Source organism: Salvelinus fontinalis, chromosome 28 (genome assembly GCF_029448725.1).
Source record: "Salvelinus fontinalis isolate EN_2023a chromosome 28, ASM2944872v1, whole genome shotgun sequence".
In the NCBI taxonomy this organism is placed as follows: Eukaryota; Metazoa; Chordata; class Actinopteri; order Salmoniformes; family Salmonidae; genus Salvelinus; species Salvelinus fontinalis.
The window spans coordinates 37,310,729-37,330,052 of record NC_074692.1 but is presented as its reverse complement, the minus strand read 5'-3'; the positions used below and the strand labels follow the sequence as shown (position 1 = coordinate 37,330,052).

Genomic DNA, 19,324 nt, shown 5'->3' with positions numbered 1-19,324 from the left:
TGACCTTAGTTCCTTTTTTATGTCTCTATTTTGGTTTGGTCAGGGCATGAGTTTTGTTCTATGTTGTCCTTTTCTATGTGTTTGGCCGGGTATAGTTCTCAATCAGAGGCAGCTGTCTATTGTTGTCTCTGATTGAGAACCATACTTAGGTAGCCTGTTCCCACCTGTGTTTGTGGGTAGTTGTTTTCTGTTGTGTGTCTGCACCAGCCAGAACAGGTCGTTTCTTTGTTATTTTTGTTATTTCAGTGTTCATTAAATAAATTATGGACACGTACCACGCTGCACCTTGGTCCACTCCTTCCAACAGCCGTTACAGTCTTTTTCATTATGTGTCAGACCCCAGTAACGCTAGCAGTCACCATTGGCGTTGCTATGGGGATCCTAATAAATCAACACAAAAAAACACCTGAGGCCGAGCCTGCATACCTATGCTTTAACTATGCAGCAAACTATCTTCAGACATGTCACTCCCCTCTCCCAAATGGCAAACGACATCAAAATGACTGGATGCATGAGTTACAATAAAACATGTCATGTCTTTTAACATTTCCACACATTGTATCAAGAGCCAAGCAAATACCACATAGTGTAAATTAACATCTCCCAAGTGTGTGTTGTTGGAGGGTAGTTTTTCAGCAGCCTGATTTCCTTCAGACTGTTCAAAGGGGTGGATGAAGGTGATACGAAGCCCGAAGGATTGGTGATGATACTGGGCTAGAATCCCAAACATCTCAGTGGAGGATCCATGGCTACAGGAAGTTAACATCATACCCAGTTGGGATCCAAACATACTGTACATCATAGGATAGCATGGGCTGACTATCATATCAACTGTGTTAGTGTGCCCGCTAGTTATTCTGCCTTGTAAGCATCTTCAAAGGGAGACGCTACCTACGGTTTTAAACCATGTGACAGATTGCATAGCTTGGACTCAGTGACTCTGAGAAACCAAGATGCGACGTGAGATGGAATAGCAATCTATAAATCCACTGAACCCAAGAAAGCCCATCAGTTTATAATGTTACAATCTGAAATCATATCAAACAGTATTGTGATACAGTCCATAGAGACAGTCCACAAAGTTGTCAACGTAACGTTGAAACTGGGATTTTAGATTTGATGAATCGAAAGGATTTCACACGTCAATGCATTGCGCCAATATACTTTTATTTATGTGAAATACCATTCCACAGACAGACAGGTACATATGGTGTGATCAATGAACATATGTCACAGCGGGTGGATAATATAACATCGTTTTTGAGACATAAAGTATCAAAGTACAATTAATAGAACTTTAACATTCAGTAAACTATCAACATTTTCAATACAATATGTTTTGTTTCATCTGTAAAAAGAAAATAAATATTTGATTGGTCTTTATATTTTTGTATAGCTTTGCTTTGATAATAAACATGTCTTGGAGTGTTTCATGTCTCAGAGTATAAGGCAAAGTATTAGATCATGGAACAACATTCTCAACACCCTCTGTTTCAAACGGCAAAATGATCTCATTAGAATATGCCAAAAGTAATGATATTTAACCATTGTAGCCAAGTGTCAGCCAAGCTGACATATTAGTATCACCCAAGCTGACATATTAGTATCACCCAAGCTGACATATTAGTGTCACCCAAGCTGACATATTAGTGTCACCCAAGCTGACATATTAGTATCACCCTAGCTGACATATTAGTGTCACCCAAGCTGACATATTAGTATCACCCAAGCTGACATATTAGTTTCACCAAAACTGACATATTAGTATCACCCAAGCTGACATATTAGTGTCACCCAAGCTGACATTTTAGTGTCGCCCAAACTGACATATTAGTGTCACCCAAGCTGACATATTAGTATCACCCTAGCTGACATATTAGTATCACCCAAGCAGACATATTAGTGTCGCCCAGACTGACATATTAGTATCACCCAAGCTGACATATTAGTGTCACCCAAGCTGACGTTTTAGTGTCACCCAAACTGACATATTAGTATCACCCAAGCTGACATATTAGTGTCACCCAAACTGACATATTAGTGTCACCCAAGCTGACATATTAGTATCACCCTAGCTGACATATTAGTATCACCCAAGCTGACATATTAGTGTCGCCCAAACTGACATATTAGTATCACCCAAGCTGACATATTAGTGTCACCCAAGCTGATGTTTTGTGTGTCACCCAAACTGACATATTAGTATCACCCAAGCTGACATATTAGTATCACCAAAGCTGACATATTAGTGTCACCCAAGCTGACATATTAGTGTCACCCAAGCTGACATATTAGTGTCACCCAAGCCGACATATTAGTGCCACCCAAGCTGACATATTAGTGTCACCCAAGCTGACATTTTAGTGTCACCCAAGCTAACATATTAGTATCACCCAAGCTGACATATTAGTGTCACCCAAGCTGACATTTTAGTGTCACCCAAGCTGACATATTAGTGTCACCCAAACTGACATATTAGTATCACCCAAGCTGACATATTAGTATCACCCAAGCTGACATATTAGTGTCACCCAAGCTCACATATTAGTGTCACCCAAGCTCACATATTAGTGTCACCCAAGCTGACATTTTGGTGTCACCCAAGCTGACATATTAGTGTCACCCAAGCTGACATATTAGTGTCACCCAAGCTGACATTTTAGTGTCACCCAAGCTGACATATTAGTATCACCCAAGCTGACATATTAGTGTCACCCAAGCTGACATATTAGTGTCACCCAAGCTGGCATGTTAGTGTCACCCAAGCTGACATATTAGTGTCACCCAAGCTGATACAAAATGTACCAACAACAGATGAAGTGGGTTCATATATCAGTTATCTATCATCTACTCCCATCTTTTCTGAAGATGTAAGGAAAATGTATATACAATACTGTAACCATTCAAGACGTATGTACAGTATGTTTTGAAATTGAACACAATCATAATGGCGGTGTATTATCGTTGTGCACATCTACACCATATTATAAAGTGCAAAATGAAAACAAAGCTATCTGTTTACAGTACGGTGAATTGACAATGTGCAATTGTATTACGTCCTCTGTGACCTTGCTGCAACCTTACTGCGACCTTGCTGCTTTTAACAAAACGCTCAGCAAAATGAGATAATTGTTATCTGTCTTGACTGTTTTTAGACAGGACAGTAATCATAATTCCATCACCCGGTTGCTGAATTGTACCACCAAAATATTGGTGTGCTCAATCGTGTAAAACCTAATAGTCCAATACAGTAGGTTTTATTTAACTAGGAAAGTCAGATAAGAACAAATTCTTATTTAAAATGACGGCCTAGGAACAGTGGGTTAACTGCCTGGTTTGATCTATCAACCTTTCGATTACTGGCCCAACGCTCTAACCACTAGGGTACCTTCCGTTACATTACAAAAAGTCCTCCGCCTCCAAAACAGATGTCAGTATTTTAGTGAAGGGCATTTATCTTTTAGTTCTTTTTTTTTTCATCTCTCCAGTGCATTGTATTATACTTGTCCTATTAGTTTCTTTACAACAAATCTAATAGAAGACATCATGACTATTTTAGTATTCCAACAACAATACATATTGATGAGCTATTCAAGTGTCCCTTTCATTTGGCAACTACATTAAAAAATGGTGTGCTTTTCCATTGACTTGTTTTACTGTTCTCTCTCCTCCATTCTGAGAGCCATTTACTCCACACAATGGTTGACTTTCATAGCTTTGGTCAAAATGTGTATTATATAGATGTATAGAGATTATCAGTATTCCAAGATGTCACTGGCAATCATGCACAACACTCTAAAGAGCGCTGGAACAGCAATGGTGGAAATATTGCCCAGAGTTGGATTAGTGCTTTATTGCAGGGCTTCACAGGCCATTTGATGATCAGTATAGCAAGTCTGTGTCCCAGAATGAGACATAGGATAGAAACCTGGTTTCAGAAGTGTCTTTAAGATGAAAGTGCTTCCTGGTTCTTTTATCTAGTGTGACTGTCATTACTTTTTAATTAAAAAAAACAAACAAGCTAGAATATATTGCTATGGTATGTTCAAAGTCGCCATAGCAAGAGTCTTGCATCCCAAGGACAACAAGGAGCTACCAAGGCATGGAAGTGGATTGAAGGTTATTGCTCCTGCTTCAATTCTCCAGAGCAGAGCTTCCTCATGGATGAGCCTAAAGGTCTATATTGAACATGTCTAGCCGGCGATATCACATGTGAGATGTATACTCGTGATATATTGCCTAATATAGCAGTGTATACATTCCATCACATTCATCATATTCCCCGTGTACAGAGCAGACATCTCTATTATAATGTTATTATGCATATATGTCACATATCAAGCAAATACTGTATGATTTCTCAGTGATATGCTAATACAACACCCATCACGTCTGAGTTGTTGGTTTTTCAATGGCAGTGAGATATGTTGGGATCCTTATGGCAGTGACATATGTTATGATCCTTATGGCAGTGAGATATATTGTGATCGTTATGGCTGTGAGATATGTTGTGATCGTTATGGCTGTGAGATATGTTGTGATCGTTATGGCTGTGAGATATGTTGTGATCGTTATGGGGTGCTCAGTGAAGCTAATAGTCCACAGTATGTCAATAAGAACAGTTGTCCAAAAACTACTTTTACAATATGATCATGTAGTCCACTAAACAGCCCTTTTGATCATGCAGAACTGTGAAATATACATTTATTATGAAATATTAACTTGTTTGTTGTTGTTTGTTTGTTGTTGTTTGATACACAGTACAGATGTAAAACCCATTGTTCATTCCCGCCACTGACCCCTTGACCCGCGACCCTATTAGCAAAGTTGGTCACAGTTGGTTCACCATAAGTTAATAATGACACACCTCTGTTTGTTACACAGTCATATGGATATACACTGATAATAACCTCTACAAATGTTTCAAGAGACGACTGGTTAAATCCATGCACTTCATGCACAGATGATGGTCAACCCTCCAGGCCACCATAGTTAAGGGTCTCAATGGGTTCCATTCAGAAAGGATATAAAGGAGCATGTTGGGAAATATGCCCATGAAGTCATTTGGATGAGAGCCATGCCTTTCTGTCAGTTTATTTAGATGGTGGATTAATTGTCTGTTGTTGTTGAGCTGTTTTTTCTCAGTCATTTGTCCAGGTGTCTTACAGCAGTCTCTTTCAGAGGGCTAGGAGGCCATGAACGCCCCCGTCTACTTCATGCCGCTCCGAAGCACCTGATTGGCTGCGATAAGCATGACGCTGATGATGAAAGCGATGGCAAAAGCACATATCAGGCTCTTGCGTACACACGTCTGCTTGACTTGCTGCGTTGGACTAGCTGCTTGACAGGGAAAGGAGACAAGAGGAGAAGGGGGAAAGTGAGAGATTATGAAGAAGGAGAGACATGCACCTGTGAGTCTTTTGAATAAAATCTCTTTTGATGCTCTGCACATATCTGATACCGAAGGCAAATTACATTGTAATCTCATCTCCAAATGTACATGTATGTGAACACAATTATTACGGATGAATACTGCTTGGAGATGTGTTTTTACACCAGTGTGTACGATACATAATTACCTAGATTTCAGTTAGCTCCAAACAAGTTAACCAATGCATTGGCACCTGAGAAGCATGATAAAGTAGAGTATGTTCAGGAGTTTGGTGTACAGTGCCTTGCAAAAGTTTTCATCAACCTTGGCATTTTTCCTATTTTGTTGCATTACAACCTGTAATTTAAAAATATTTTTATTTGGATTTCATGCAACGGACATACACTAAATAGTCCAAATTGGTGAAAATAATTACATAAAAATAAAAAAATATGAAAAAGTGGTGCATGCATATGTATTCACCCCCTTTGCTATGAAGCCCCTAAATAAGATCTGGTACAACCAATTACCTTCAAGAAGTCATATAATTAGTTAAATGAAGTCCACCTGTGTGCCATCTAAGTCTCACATGATCTGTCACATGATCTATGCATATATACACCTGTTCTGAAAGGCCCCAGAGTCTGCAACACCACCAAGCAAGTGGCACCATGAAGACCAAGGAGCTCTCCAAACAGGTCAGGGACAAAGTTGTGGAGAAGTACAGATCAGGGTTGGGTTATAAAAAAAATCTGAAACTTTGAACATCCCACAGAGCACCATTAAATCCATGATTAAAAAATGGAAAGAATATGGCACCACAACAGACCTGCCAAGAGAGGGCCGACCACCAAAACTCACAGACCAGGCAAGGAGGGCATTAATCAGAGAGGCAACAAAGAGACCAAAGATAACCCTGAAGGAGCTGCAAATCTGCAAAGCTCCACAGCGGAGATTGGAGTATCTGTCCATAGGACCACTTTAAGCCCTACACTCCACAGAGTTTATGGGCTTTATGGAAGAGTGGCCAGAAAAAAAGCCATTGCTTGTAGAAAGAAATAAGCAATCACATTTGATGTTTGCCAAAAGGCATGTGGGAGACTCCCCAAACATATGGAAGAAGGTACTCTGGTCAGATGAGACTAAAATTGAGGTTTTTAGCTATCAAGGAAAACGATGTCTGGCGCAAACCCAACACCTCTCATTACCCTGAGAACACCATCCCCACAGTGAAGCATGGTTGTGGCAGCATCATGCTGTGGGGATGTTTTTCATCGGCAGGGACTGGGAAACTGGTCAGAATTGAAGGAATCATGGATGGCACTAAATACAGGGTAATTCTTAAGGGAAACCTGTTTGTCTTCCAGAGATTTTAGACTTGGACAGAGGTTCACCTTCCAGCAGTACAATGAACCTAAGCTGCTAAAGCATTACTTGAGTGGTTTAAGAGTAAACATTTAAATGTCTTGGAATGACCTAGTCAAAGCTCAGACCTGAATCCAATTGAGAATTTGTGGTATGACTTTAAGATTGCTGTATAAGAGCGGAACCCATCCAACTTGAAGGAGCTGGAACAGTTTTGCCTTGAAGAATGGGCAAAAATCCCAGTGGCAAGATGTTCCAAGCTTATAGAGACAAACCCCAAGAGACTTGCAGCTGTAATTGCTGCAAAAGGTGGCTCTACAAAGTATTGACTTTGGGGGGTGTGAATAGTTATGTACGCCCAAGTTTTCAGTTTTTTTGTCATATTTCTTGTTGGTTCACAAGAAAAAATATTTTGCATCTTTAAAGTGGTAGGCATGTTGTGTAAATCAAATGATACAAATCAATTTTTCTAGGTTGTAATGGAAACAAAATAGGAAAAAATGCCAAGGGGGGTGAATACTTTGGCAAGCCACTGTATAGGCAATGCAGCCAACTCCGGGCTACGCATTTTTCCACCACTTCCACTCTGCATATCTCTCACCTTTTACTCCCTCTCAGTTAATCCACTGAACAAAAATATAAATGCAACATGCAACAATTTCAACAATTTTACACCTGTCCATATTAACCTGAGACACGTTAAAGTCTCTACTGCAAAGTGTGTACTACAAGGTGTAGTACAACAAAGTGTGTACTACAAAGTGTGTACTATACAGTGTGTACTACAAAGTGTGTACTATAACATGTATACTATAAAGTGTGTACTATAAGGTTCCTTACTGTCTATATCCACCTGGCAGGCCCCTGGGTTCGCTATGTGGCTCTCCTCGGTCATGATGATGTTCTCGATATCCTTCATGGTAAGGTGGTCGGAGAATGTATCGTACAGCAGCCTCTTCAGCTCCTCTACCGTCAGCTTCTGCATGTCAGTCTGGACACACACACACACACACACACACACCACATGCACACACACAGGAACTGATGTCACTACAATGAGCTACTGCTCTATGGCCGATTTTAGTTTATACAATGTTTTGTATTTGGGGATGGTAAGCTAAGTGATCCTGGAGATTTTAGCCAGAGATAACAACACAACACTGCCCATTGATGCATGTGGCATACTGTATGACTGTCTGGACTTAGGGATTCAATTCTTTTGAGCATACAGTACACTGCCATAGACCTCCCCTTCAAATAAAAAAACGTGACATTTTCAAGTCAGTTGTGGTTTTCAGGCACCTGTGATGTTTCACATTAATCTTTCACATGTGAACAAATCACTTGTCACGTGGGAAAAACATACTTTTTTTTTGGACAAGTGTGAAGATTCACATGGATTTCTCATATTACTCAGACATGTGTGGTCTCCCAACATTTCACATCATGAGTTTCATATGTGTGCTTTTGTAGCAGGCGGGATTAGAGCCCATGGGAGAAGCCAACGTCTTGACCATTAGACCAAGAGGGCCAAAACTAATTTTGAAGTCGCAGGCGAGACTACCTCATCACGTCACCATGAGCAACCATGACCGACTCATGCCCTCTACATTTTCACATGTGTATCTTCATATTTTAATGTACATTTTAACTATGGGTATCAAATGTACTTGAATTTACTGCAGGTTTTTCTGTGATTAATTATGATTAATCGCAAATTTGGAATTTGCTCAAATTGAGCTGTAATTTAAGATTATTTATGCAAAAAGCATTACAAAAATATTTACATCTTGATTTTGTTCAAAGTAATGGTTAGCAAAACTTTCTTTAACCTCAGTGTCAACTTCTTTTGACATTGCATAGTTGTTTTTGGCTGTAAATATTATGTATGTTGGATGTTTTCAGTGTATTTTGAAAGCAATAAAAAATGTGTGCACAAGAATTACAGAAAATTAATTTCAGATTAAATCAGTTAATTTTAACATTGTAAACAGTATAAATAAGGGCACCCAGTTTTCTTAGCATGTGAAACTGAAGTTTGATTTACACATGTTATTGTTTTTCAAGTGGAGTTTTTGTACATGTGACACTGCAAATTAGATTTTTACATGTGATTGTTTTTACATGTGATTGTTTTCACAAGTCAATATGCAATTTTCACTTAAGAACGTTTGTCACGTGAAACTGCATAACCGATTTTAATAAGGCCAAGCACACATTTCACATGTGCAACTGCAATTCACGTTAGGTGAAGACATGTTTTTGTTATCACATGTGAAAAGTTGGTGTTAACATGTGAATAAAAAATGTATTACATGTGAAAATATGGTGTCAAGTGAAATTTTAGCTCAGCATGTGAAAACAGCTATTTCACATGTGAAAATGTAAATTTTAGATGTATTTCTTTTTAGGGAGGGAGGGGCACACACAATAAGATATGAGTTTGTTCTAGAATCTGGATTGTATACAAAGACACTGCATAGATATTGCAAACACAAGTCTGACTGAATCAGTCTCTAAATACTTGTTAACTCCTACTACTGTCAATATGGAGGGTAATTATCGGAGAAACTGTCACACAGTAAAAACCTGATTTAATCTAAATTGATTTTACTTCATTCGATCGTAAGACTAGTGTATAAAATGGGTGGGGGTGGTTGTTGAAAGTCAGGAAGGAAGGACACAGTTCTGACAGATGAACTTTACTAAGAATACTAAGTACTAAGTAAATACTGAGGTTGCATTCCAAACACATAAAAGTCACACACTCTCCGCTCAGCCCTCAAATTAAGTGGACACTTCTGATGACGTATCACGATGTCTGACGAGTTGACACTCGCAGGGCAAGGGGTGAGGGAAGAATTAATGGATTTTAAATGGCCTGCTCTTGCCCGGAAATGTGCCACTCGTTTGTCCCACAGTTGTGTTTTCAGTTATCAGTTACAGTCAGTTACAGTCAATTATGATTGGCTAGAAGACAACACCTCCGCAGACATCGAATGCTAGCCATCCGACTATATCAGGTAAATCAAAAATGACAATATATAAGTGTGATGTCGGGGGAAAGTTGTATGCGCAAGCTAACGTTTCCAAAAGCTAACCAAACAAAAGCATCATTACTCACGAGGGGTCACTGCCTTATCAACCCTCCACTGAATCTGGGAATTACATTTGTTTTCCTTTCAAGTCACAAAGTCTCCATGCGATTGTCACGTTCCTGACCTGTTTTCTGTTAGTTTTTGTATGTGTTAGTTGGTCAGGACGTGAGTTTGGGTGGGCAGTCTATGTTTTCTGTTTCTATGTTGGTTTAAAGGGTGACCTGATATGGCTCTCAATTAGAGGCAGGTGGTTTTCATTTCCTCTGATTGAGAGTCATATTAAGGTAGGTGTTTTCACACTGTTTGTTGTGGGTGGTTGTCTCCTGTGTCAGTGTTTGTCGCGCCACACGGGACTGTCTCGGTTTATGTAGTTTGTTCCTGTTCGTGAGTTCTTCGTGTATTTATGTAAGTTCCATGTCCAGGTCTGTCTACTCCGTTTTGTTATTTTGTTAATTATTCAAGTGTATTTCGTTTCGTGTTTTTTCATCTTGTTCATTAAAATCATGTCATTTCAAAACGCTGCGTTTTGGTCGAATCCCTGCTCCTCCTCTTTGGATGAAGAGGAGGAGGAAAGCCGTTACAGCGATAGATAAATGGTGCAATAGATGACAGTTACAGTATAGCATAACATCCTAATCACCCAGAAGCTTTTGTAGCTTTTCAGTTGTAATAAGCAGGAAGGAAGCGGTTTATGATTACTTACCTTCCAGAACACAGAGTCAAAGTCTGTTCCATGGAACTTGTCTGGCATTCCGGCTGCTGTCAGCTTGGGTCCGAGGAGAGTGACAAACTCTTCGAAATCCACCTGACCATCACCTGTTGATGACAGGAATTTTGATGACACCTGGTATGCTAGTGTGTGTGTGTGTGTGTGTGTGTGTGCGTGTGTGGGTGTGTTCAGGTTGGTGGGTGTGAGCGCCCGTCTGTGTCGTAAATGCGTGAATGTGTGCATGTCTGTGTGCATGCCTGTGTGTGTGTCCATGTACGTGGTTACATCTGTGTGTGTGTGTGTGTGTGTGTGTGTGTGTGTGTGTGTGTGTGTGTGTGTGTCTGTGTGTCTGTGTGTCTGTGTGTCTGTGTGTCTGTGTGTCTGTGTGTCTGTGTGCGCGTATGCGTGTGTCTTTGTGTGTGTGCGTGTGTCTATCTCACCGTCCATGTCCAGTCTCTGTATGATGACCTCCAGCTCCACCTCATTGGGCATGTACCCCAGAGACCTCATGGCCATGCCCAGCTCTTGCTTCGAGATGAAGCCATTCCCATCACGGTCAAATACCTTGAACGCCTCGCGGATCTCTGTGAAGAAGACAACACAGAGAAGTGTTATAGAATCAGCCTACCTGTGTCGTGTGCCTAAGCACTAAATAACTTAAATTCCAAAAATAAGGTTTTAAATATGCTACACAAGTGACTGGTCAATCTCCACCAACGAATGTAGCGGATGCACTAAAGACGATGAAAAAAACAGAACTTTTAAATGAATTATAGTTTTTTTCTCCAATAGCGATCATAGGTCTCCAAGGGATAAAGTGATGTGAGGTGTACAAATGGCGCATTCACTTTCACAGTGTATAGATTGGATCTTAAAACCTCTCTTGGGTACGTGAGACGTTAGCGTCCCACCTCTTCAACAGCCAGTGAAACTACTGGGCGCCAAATTCAAATACAGAAATACTCATTATGAAAATTCTGAAAACAAAACATATTTTACATAGTTTTAAAGATTAACTTCTTGTGAATCCAACCACGGTGTCAGATTTAAAAAATGCTTTACGGGCGAAAGCATACCTTACGATTATTTGAGAACATAGCCCACTAGACAAATCATTACAAACAGTAACCAGCCAAGTAGAACAGTTACACAAGTCAGAAATAGAGATAAAATTAATCCCTTACCTTTGATGATCTTCATATGGTTGTACTCAGCAGACATTCATTTACTCAATAAATGTTCCTTTTGTTTGATAAAGTCTCTTTATATCCTAAAACCTCCGTTTTGTTTGCGCGTTTTCTTCAGTAATCCACAGGCTCAAATGCAGTCAAAACAGGGAGACAAAAAAAATCTAAATTGTATCCGTAAAGTTCATAGAAACATGTCAAACAATGTTTATATTCAATCCTCAGGTTGTTTTTAGCCTAAATAATCAATAATATTTCAACCGGACAATAACGTTGTCAATTTAAAAGGTAAACAAGAAACGCACTCTTTCCGTCTCGCGCATGAAAAAGCTCTGTGACACTTTAGGGTCCACTCATTCCGACTGCTCTTACTTCCTCATTTTTCAGAATACAAGCCTGAAACAATTTCTAAAGACTGTTGACATCTAGTGGAAGGCATAGAAACTGCAATTTGAGTCCTAAGTCAATGGATACTGTAATGGCATTGAATAGAAAACTACAAAACCAAAAAAATAACTACTTTCTGAATGGATTTTTCTCAGGTTTTCGCCTACCAAATCAGTTCTGTTATACTCAGACACTATTTTAACAGTTTTGGAAACTTTAGAATGCTTTCTATCAAAATCTACCAGTTATATGCATATCATATCTTCTGGGCCCGAGAAGCAGGCAGTTTAATTTGGGCATGCATTTCATCCAAAATTCCGAATGCTGCCCCCTACCCTAAAGAAGGTTTAAGAGAGCCACTGTGGCCATTTTGACAGACCAAAATGCATTCGTTAAAAAATGAACTAGGTTACTGTATGTAAAAGGTCACTTCAGGACAAAAATGTATGACAGAAACCTAAGAAGAGGAAATGTTGGCTTTTCCAATAGTTATTTAAATTTAAACTAATCTAAAGCATACCAGAGATCTGTATAATGAAGAGATATTCATGTCTCCGCCCTAACAATGGGAGTCGTTGCCCCAAAGGCAGCAAGGCAGGCGAAAAGCTTAGGTCTGCATACTAAGCCCATAGAAACGGATTGGGCTTATTCTGGACAGATTTTGGCAAGAGTGAGCCCTCTCATTTTGCCTCTTCCTATCTGAGCATACTGACCAGGTCCGTCCTTAAAATACTTCCCCCACAGCTCAAAAGCCCCTTTCCTTACGAGTGACCAAATCCCATCATTCATATGCGTTGTAGACCGTCGGCCAGTCAATTACTGATTGTAAAAGATCTAGCATACAGGAAACTGGTTCAGGTGATGATGAACAATCTTCCCTACATACACTTGATGATGGGTAGATCTGGGATGAATCTGCTCCGGTATCTACTGTGATTGCTTTTGCAGTAGCCAAGAATCACAAAACACATTGTTAACATAATTCTGTACGATATTAGATGTGTTAAGTCAGTGTAAGCCTTATGGAAATGCAATGTAGCTCTGTGAGATTACATTCTAGATAACATTTGCAAGTGGAAAATAGGTGACTGCAATCATGCCTATGTAAAAAAAAAAAAGATATGGACCCCCGTTTGAATTTGAATGACATTGAATAAATCTATAATTGAATACATTAGGGACAATTGTATATATTCATTCAAGTGATTAGAGAAAGCAGGAATGAGTAGATGTACCTATCACTAAGTATAATGAATTATCATAATAAAATGTACTTCATTCACTCTGTAGCTTATTGTTAGTGACATGCGGTGTAGTAAATAACATTTGCTGTTGCATTGATGTAGTGGGGTGTCAGAATAGGGATATGTGGGCATGTCCGTGGCAAAAATAAACCCCTGACTCATTTTGACAAATATTTTGGGCAAGAAAGAAAACCAAAATGTGAGACGGATGAATGAAGACAGAATGTGTTGTGTAAACATGAGGTGATGCCAATGCTTTAGGAAATAGTGTAGTATTATTTTCAAGGTGCAGAACGGAATGGATGCCCATCTGCTTCAGGGACAGGGGCACTTGACTATCATGGATTACAATGTGACACACAATTTACAAGGTGGAGCAGAATGACATTTCCCCACCTCATGGCCACCCCAGCTGCTTCAGATCCTATTAACAACACCTCCAAATCCACCTGAGGTCCCTCACTCCATATTTTTCTGGTGTTTGCTGTATAAACAGCTCTTCAGCTGAGCAGAGCCCTATTCCACTGAAAAGCTCAAACGCTGCCTCTCAGGAGGGGCGAGACTCTTAGAGAAGGTGCCAGCACCGTTTTAGAAGGTCTATATCTCTTACAATGGGCTATGAACTATAAGAGAGCTACATTATAACAACTAATGACAATATACACGTAGTGGCCAGTTTATTAGGTACACCCACCTTTGCCTCCAGAACAGCCTGAAATCTTTGGGATATGGAAAAGTTGATCAATTGGTATCAAAACAAAGTTTATTTGTCACGTGCGCCGAATACAACAGGTGTAGACCTTACAGTGAAATGCTTACTTACAGGCTCTAACCAATAACAGTAGCAAAGCTATATACAGGCACTGGTTAGACAGGCTGATTGAGGTAGTGTATGTACATGTAGGTTTGGTTAAAGTGACTATGCATATACGATAAAGAAAGAGTAGCAGTAACGTAAAAGACGGGTTGGCGGGTGTTGGGTGGCAGGACACAATGCAGATCGTCTGGGTAGCCAATGTGCGGGGGCACCAGTTGGTCGGGCTAATTGAGGTAGTATGTACATGAATGTATAGTTAAAGTGACTATGCATAGATGATAAACAGAGAGTAGCAGCAGCGTAAAAGAGGCGTCGGGGTGGCACACAATGAAAATAGTCCGGGTAGCCATTTGATTACCTGTTCAGGAGTCTTATGGCTTGTGGGGTAAAAACTGTTGAGAAGCCTTTTGGTCCGAGACTTTGCACTCCAGTACCGCTTGCCATGGCAGAGAGAACAGTCTATGACTGGGCTGAATGTGGTCTTTGACAATTTTTAGGGCCTTCCTCTGACACTGCCTGGTGTAGAGGTCCTGGATGGCAGGCAGCTTAGCCTCAGTGATGTTCTGGGCCGTACACACTACCCTCTATAGTGCCTTGCGGTCAGAGGCCGAGCAGTTGCCGCACCAGACAGTGATGCAACCAGTCAGGATGCTCTCGATGTTGCAGCTGTAGAAACTTTTGAGAATCTGAGGACCCATGCCAAATCTTTTCAGTTTCCTGAGGGGGAATAGGCTTTGTCGTGCCCTCTTCATGGCTATCTTGGTGTGTTTGGACCATTCTAGTTTGTTGGTGATGTGGACACCAAGGAATTTGAAGCCCTCAACCTGCTCCACTACAGCCCCGTCGTTGAGAATAGGGGCATGCTCGGTCCACCTTTTCCTGTAGTCCACAATCATCTCCTTAGTATTGATTACGTTGAGGGATCGGTTGTTATTCTGGCACCACCCGGCCAAGTCTCTGACCTCCTCCCTATAGGCTGTCTCGTCGTTGTCGGTGATCAGGCCTACTATTATGGTGTCATCAGCAAACTTAATGATGGTGTTGGAGTCGTGCCTGGCCACGTAGTCGTGGGTGAACAGGGAGTACAGGAGGGGACTGAGCACGCACCCCTGAGGGGCTCCAGTTTTGAGGATCAGTGTGGCAGATGTGTTGCTACCTACCCTCACCTCACCTACCCTCACCAAGTCCAGTATCCAGTTGCAGACGGAGGTGTTTTTTTTACTGTTAGGAAAGTTTTAGTTTTTTTGTTTCAACAGATCTTTACATATTTTCCTCACTACAAAATACTCATGCAGTGCTTGTGGTTACTAAACATATTTTAGAAATGCGTTTATACTCTAGCTTATTCCATGTTCATATCTTTAGTTATATGACTTCAAATGCAAAACTGAAATTTACTTTGTGGAATGTCCGTGGAGGTGATAAACTATCCAAGCTTAAACAGTTTATTACTAATCTATTGTGTTCCTACAAGAAACTCACTTGTTGAAGGATGAGCTAATTAAAGTATGCAGGAGATTGCAAGCACAAGTGATGGCATCCTGTTTCTCCTCTCATTCTCATGGTATTATGGTTTTAATTAAAAAATCTGTTCCATTTCAAATGGAAAATATTATAACTGATACAGCTGGGTAGATACATTTTGATACAGGAAACTCTTTTGAACGAACGTATTAATCTGGTTAATGTATATGTTCCTAATGATAATAATCTCAAATTATTTGAGAATTTCTTTCTATTCATAGTATAGCCTCCCTTCCTGGTAAAGTCCTAATGGCAGGGGATTTTAATTGCACTCTTGATCCTCATCTAGATCACTCCACTTGCAGAGTAGAAAGAAATTACAGCATTTCATTAAGAATACAGAACAAGGTTTTACATATCTTGGTATTAAAATCACAGCAGAAATTAGCTCCTTGAGTTCAACAAATGATGAACTCATGGTAACGAGTGTAACAAAATCCATCAACAGATGGACATCATTACAGCCTAATCTATTATTGGTAGAATAAATAAAATTCACATGAATATTCTGACTCAATATCTTTATCTATTTCAATCAATTCCTCTGGCTCCACCACCTTAATTTTTTCCAAAGATCAGAAAAATTCTAACATTTTATCTGGAGCAACAGAAAACCAAGGCTTAGACTTTCTCTTATTTATTTGCCCTAAGACAGAGGGGGGTTAAAACTTCCAAACCTACAGTGGCATTACTGGTCTCCACAACTGAGGGCTGCAATGTTTTGGTTTTCCAAGGAACCATACTTACCCTGGCTGCAGACTGAAATCTTATCCACGAAAGACTTAACTTTGGATGGATATTTGTACTGTGCTCCCTTTAAGAAACTAAGAAGAACACTACTAATCCTTTTGGTAAAAACAATCTATATGGCACGAAGTACAGCAATATTGTGTGAATCCCCTGTATTATCCAGTTGTACACCAATTTTGGGGCAAAGACAATTTCACACCTGATAAAAATGACTTGGGGTTTAAAGAATGGGAAAGAAAAGGTATTTTTAAAGTAATGGACTTATACAATGAAAAAGGGCTCATGTCGTTTGAAGAACTAAAGAGCATTTTTTCAAATACTTACAATTGAAAAGCTTTATTTTTTCCAGTCCAAAACAATCTGCCCTACAACCTCATTTGACCACTTTAGAAATGTTCTGTTGATATGTGTTATGGGAGAGGTCACATGACATTACTATATGGGAAAATGGTAGCTACTCAAAAAGACAACTCTGATAGTAAGATACTTCAGAGGATACAAGATATGGAAGAAGACATTTCCGAAGGGGACTGGGGTATGATATGCTCTAGAGCTCAGATACAGGCACTAAACACTCGCCGGAAATTGTTGCAAAACAATTGGAAAATTAGAACATACATGTATATCACCCTTGTTAAGCTTCCCTAGTTTGACCCTAAAATCCAAGACCTGTGTTTTAAAAGTAACATGCATCTACAGTAGGAACCTTGTATCATTGCTTATGGGAGTGTGCTGAGATATAAAGGTTTGGGAGCTCAGTTCTGCGCTACATCTCTGAGATGACCTTTACCCCAATACCAATAATCCCTACATTTTGCATCTTACATTTTTTTGTCAGAGAATTTGTCTTTACATAGGAGAGAAAGGAAAACAGTTGACCTCTGTCTATTACGAGCTAGACGTTCAAATGCTCTCCACTGGAAGTATGTCAGTTCCCACTCGTCATTGGTTAAAATAATTAATGTCAAGCTCTTGAAAAATGTACTTATATAGTGAAAAAGAAAGTGTTCACTGGAATCTGTTTTTGAATTTCTGTAAAACGGTGACATTGTAGAAGCATTGGAATTGTATATTGGAATCTGTATATTTTCTCTCTTTTTGGTTGTGAATATTGGCTATAGTTGAAGCATAACCTGCATTATCTGCGACTGCATATTATTATTTGTTTATTTTGACTATTGGGAATGTGAGGATGTATTTTTTTCTGTTTATCTGTTGTTAATGTTGGTTCTTGTTATGTTTTTGTCTTTGTTTTGGGGTTGGGGGGGTGAAAAACATACATTTTATTTATGTAACTGTTGATTGTCCTATTTGAAATAAATAAATAAGTATGTGTAAAAAAAAATCAAAACTAAATAAATAAAAATAAGAATATGTATAATATAGCATGCACTCTTCAAGTGGAATTTGGTAAATCATAATCCTGCCGATGTCATTTAGTTTTATGGCCACATGACACACAACTCACAGACCTTCTGTCAAGCTCTCTAATGAATCTCATACGAATATGATCAGCCATTAAATGAGGGGGACCTTAATATCGGAAACAGAAATAAAAAGATTCCTGTTCAAACGATCATGAAGAACCACACCAGTTATAAGGACATTTCCACCAGTTTCAAATATAACTGTGACTCACATATTACCATGAAGAGGACCGTAAAAGACAAAGACTACTCTAAAGTGGTTCACCTTTTACAAAGCTGTTTAGAGTATATCTGCACAATACAACCTGAGGCAATAGTCAGCACATGGTCAAAAACTGGACAAAATGGAGGTTACAGTACAACCTTTAGGGCATGGAGACGATTTAAGATGCATTATGAACTTGGTGGTTCAAGCACTGAATGCTGATTGGCTGACAACACATTTTTTTATACTGATCTAATTAAGTTGGTAACCAGTTTATAATAGCAATAAGGCAGCTCGGGGGTTTGTGGTATATGGCCAATATACCACGACTAAGACCTCAGCGATGCGTCATAGATAAGAACAGCCCTTAGCCGTGGTATAATGGCCCTATACCACACCCCCTTAGGCATTATTGCTTAATTAGCACTCCCTAATGACACGGATCAAGTGAATAAGCATTGATGCTCTTGGCCTCGTTCAGATACTGTTTCCTTGGTGCCGCAGCTTTTCTGTATCTGTCTGACCCTCTTTAAACTGACCCGTGTTTGTTCCCTTTTCTTTCATTTGTTCCTGCTCGGTTCGGTGAGCTTCAGAGTGGCCTCCTCTCTCTGGGAGTGTGTGCCGCCATTGAAGACATAATAAACAAATATATTTGTACCGAGTGGCATTTCCTTTGATGTAAGAAGGTGCTTCAAACATGCCGTTATGTACAGTCCCCTAGGAGCTTGATGGAGTGGAGATCTGGAGAAACTCCTTTAAAGTTTAGCCTCACAAGAGAAAGGTGTTCCAGGCTTCTTTTCCCTACATTACTGTAAATCAATAGGACTAAAATAGAAAGCCATAAACAGTGTATCGTTACAGCTCACAAGTCACTATTTGATCATATACAAAGTAGTTGGGAACCAAACAGTTGAAGTAAGTTACTTTGGGATAGCAACAACATTCACATGAGACTCAAAGGAAACTTCATATCTGAACATTTTCTGTGGACCTGGATTGATCCTACATTTAAGGTGATTTTGGCTCGCAATTCAGATAATGCTAAGTCACACTCTCAGTAACATGGTGGAGGAGGTTTGTTGATTGCGCCCACATGGACGGAAAGACCACAGTCAACAAAACATGTAGCAGGATTGGACTAAACAAGAAACATCCTGCCGAATACACCAAATGGAATACCTTGATCAAAGTTTTATGGTCAATCCCATACACTTCAAAAAAAATTTAGAGAACAAATAAT

The 19,324-nt window shown here is 39.7% G+C and overlaps 1 protein-coding gene across 5 annotated transcripts in view; it reads right to left on the bottom strand.

Annotated features, from left to right (window-relative positions):
- Nucleotides 1-1,150: 1,150 nt before the first annotated feature.
- LOC129826673 (calcium-binding protein 7-like) overlaps nt 1,151-19,324 on the bottom strand; it is a 51,731-nt gene continuing 33,557 nt past the window's right edge. For 2 of the 5 annotated variants that reach the window (XM_055887648.1, XM_055887650.1), the window contains exons 2-5: nt 10,984-11,127; nt 10,538-10,650; nt 7,577-7,727; nt 1,151-5,340 (exon numbers count right to left, since the gene is read on the bottom strand). In XM_055887648.1, the coding sequence (XP_055743623.1) occupies nt 5,210-5,340; nt 7,577-7,727; nt 10,538-10,650; nt 10,984-11,127 (539 nt within the window). In that variant the 3' untranslated portion in view covers nt 1,151-5,209. Of the gene's footprint in view, nt 5,341-7,576; nt 7,728-10,537; nt 10,651-10,983; nt 11,128-11,727; nt 12,260-19,324 lie in introns of those variants that run through there. The other 3 variants (XM_055887649.1, XM_055887651.1, XM_055887652.1) reach the window with 2 other exon arrangements.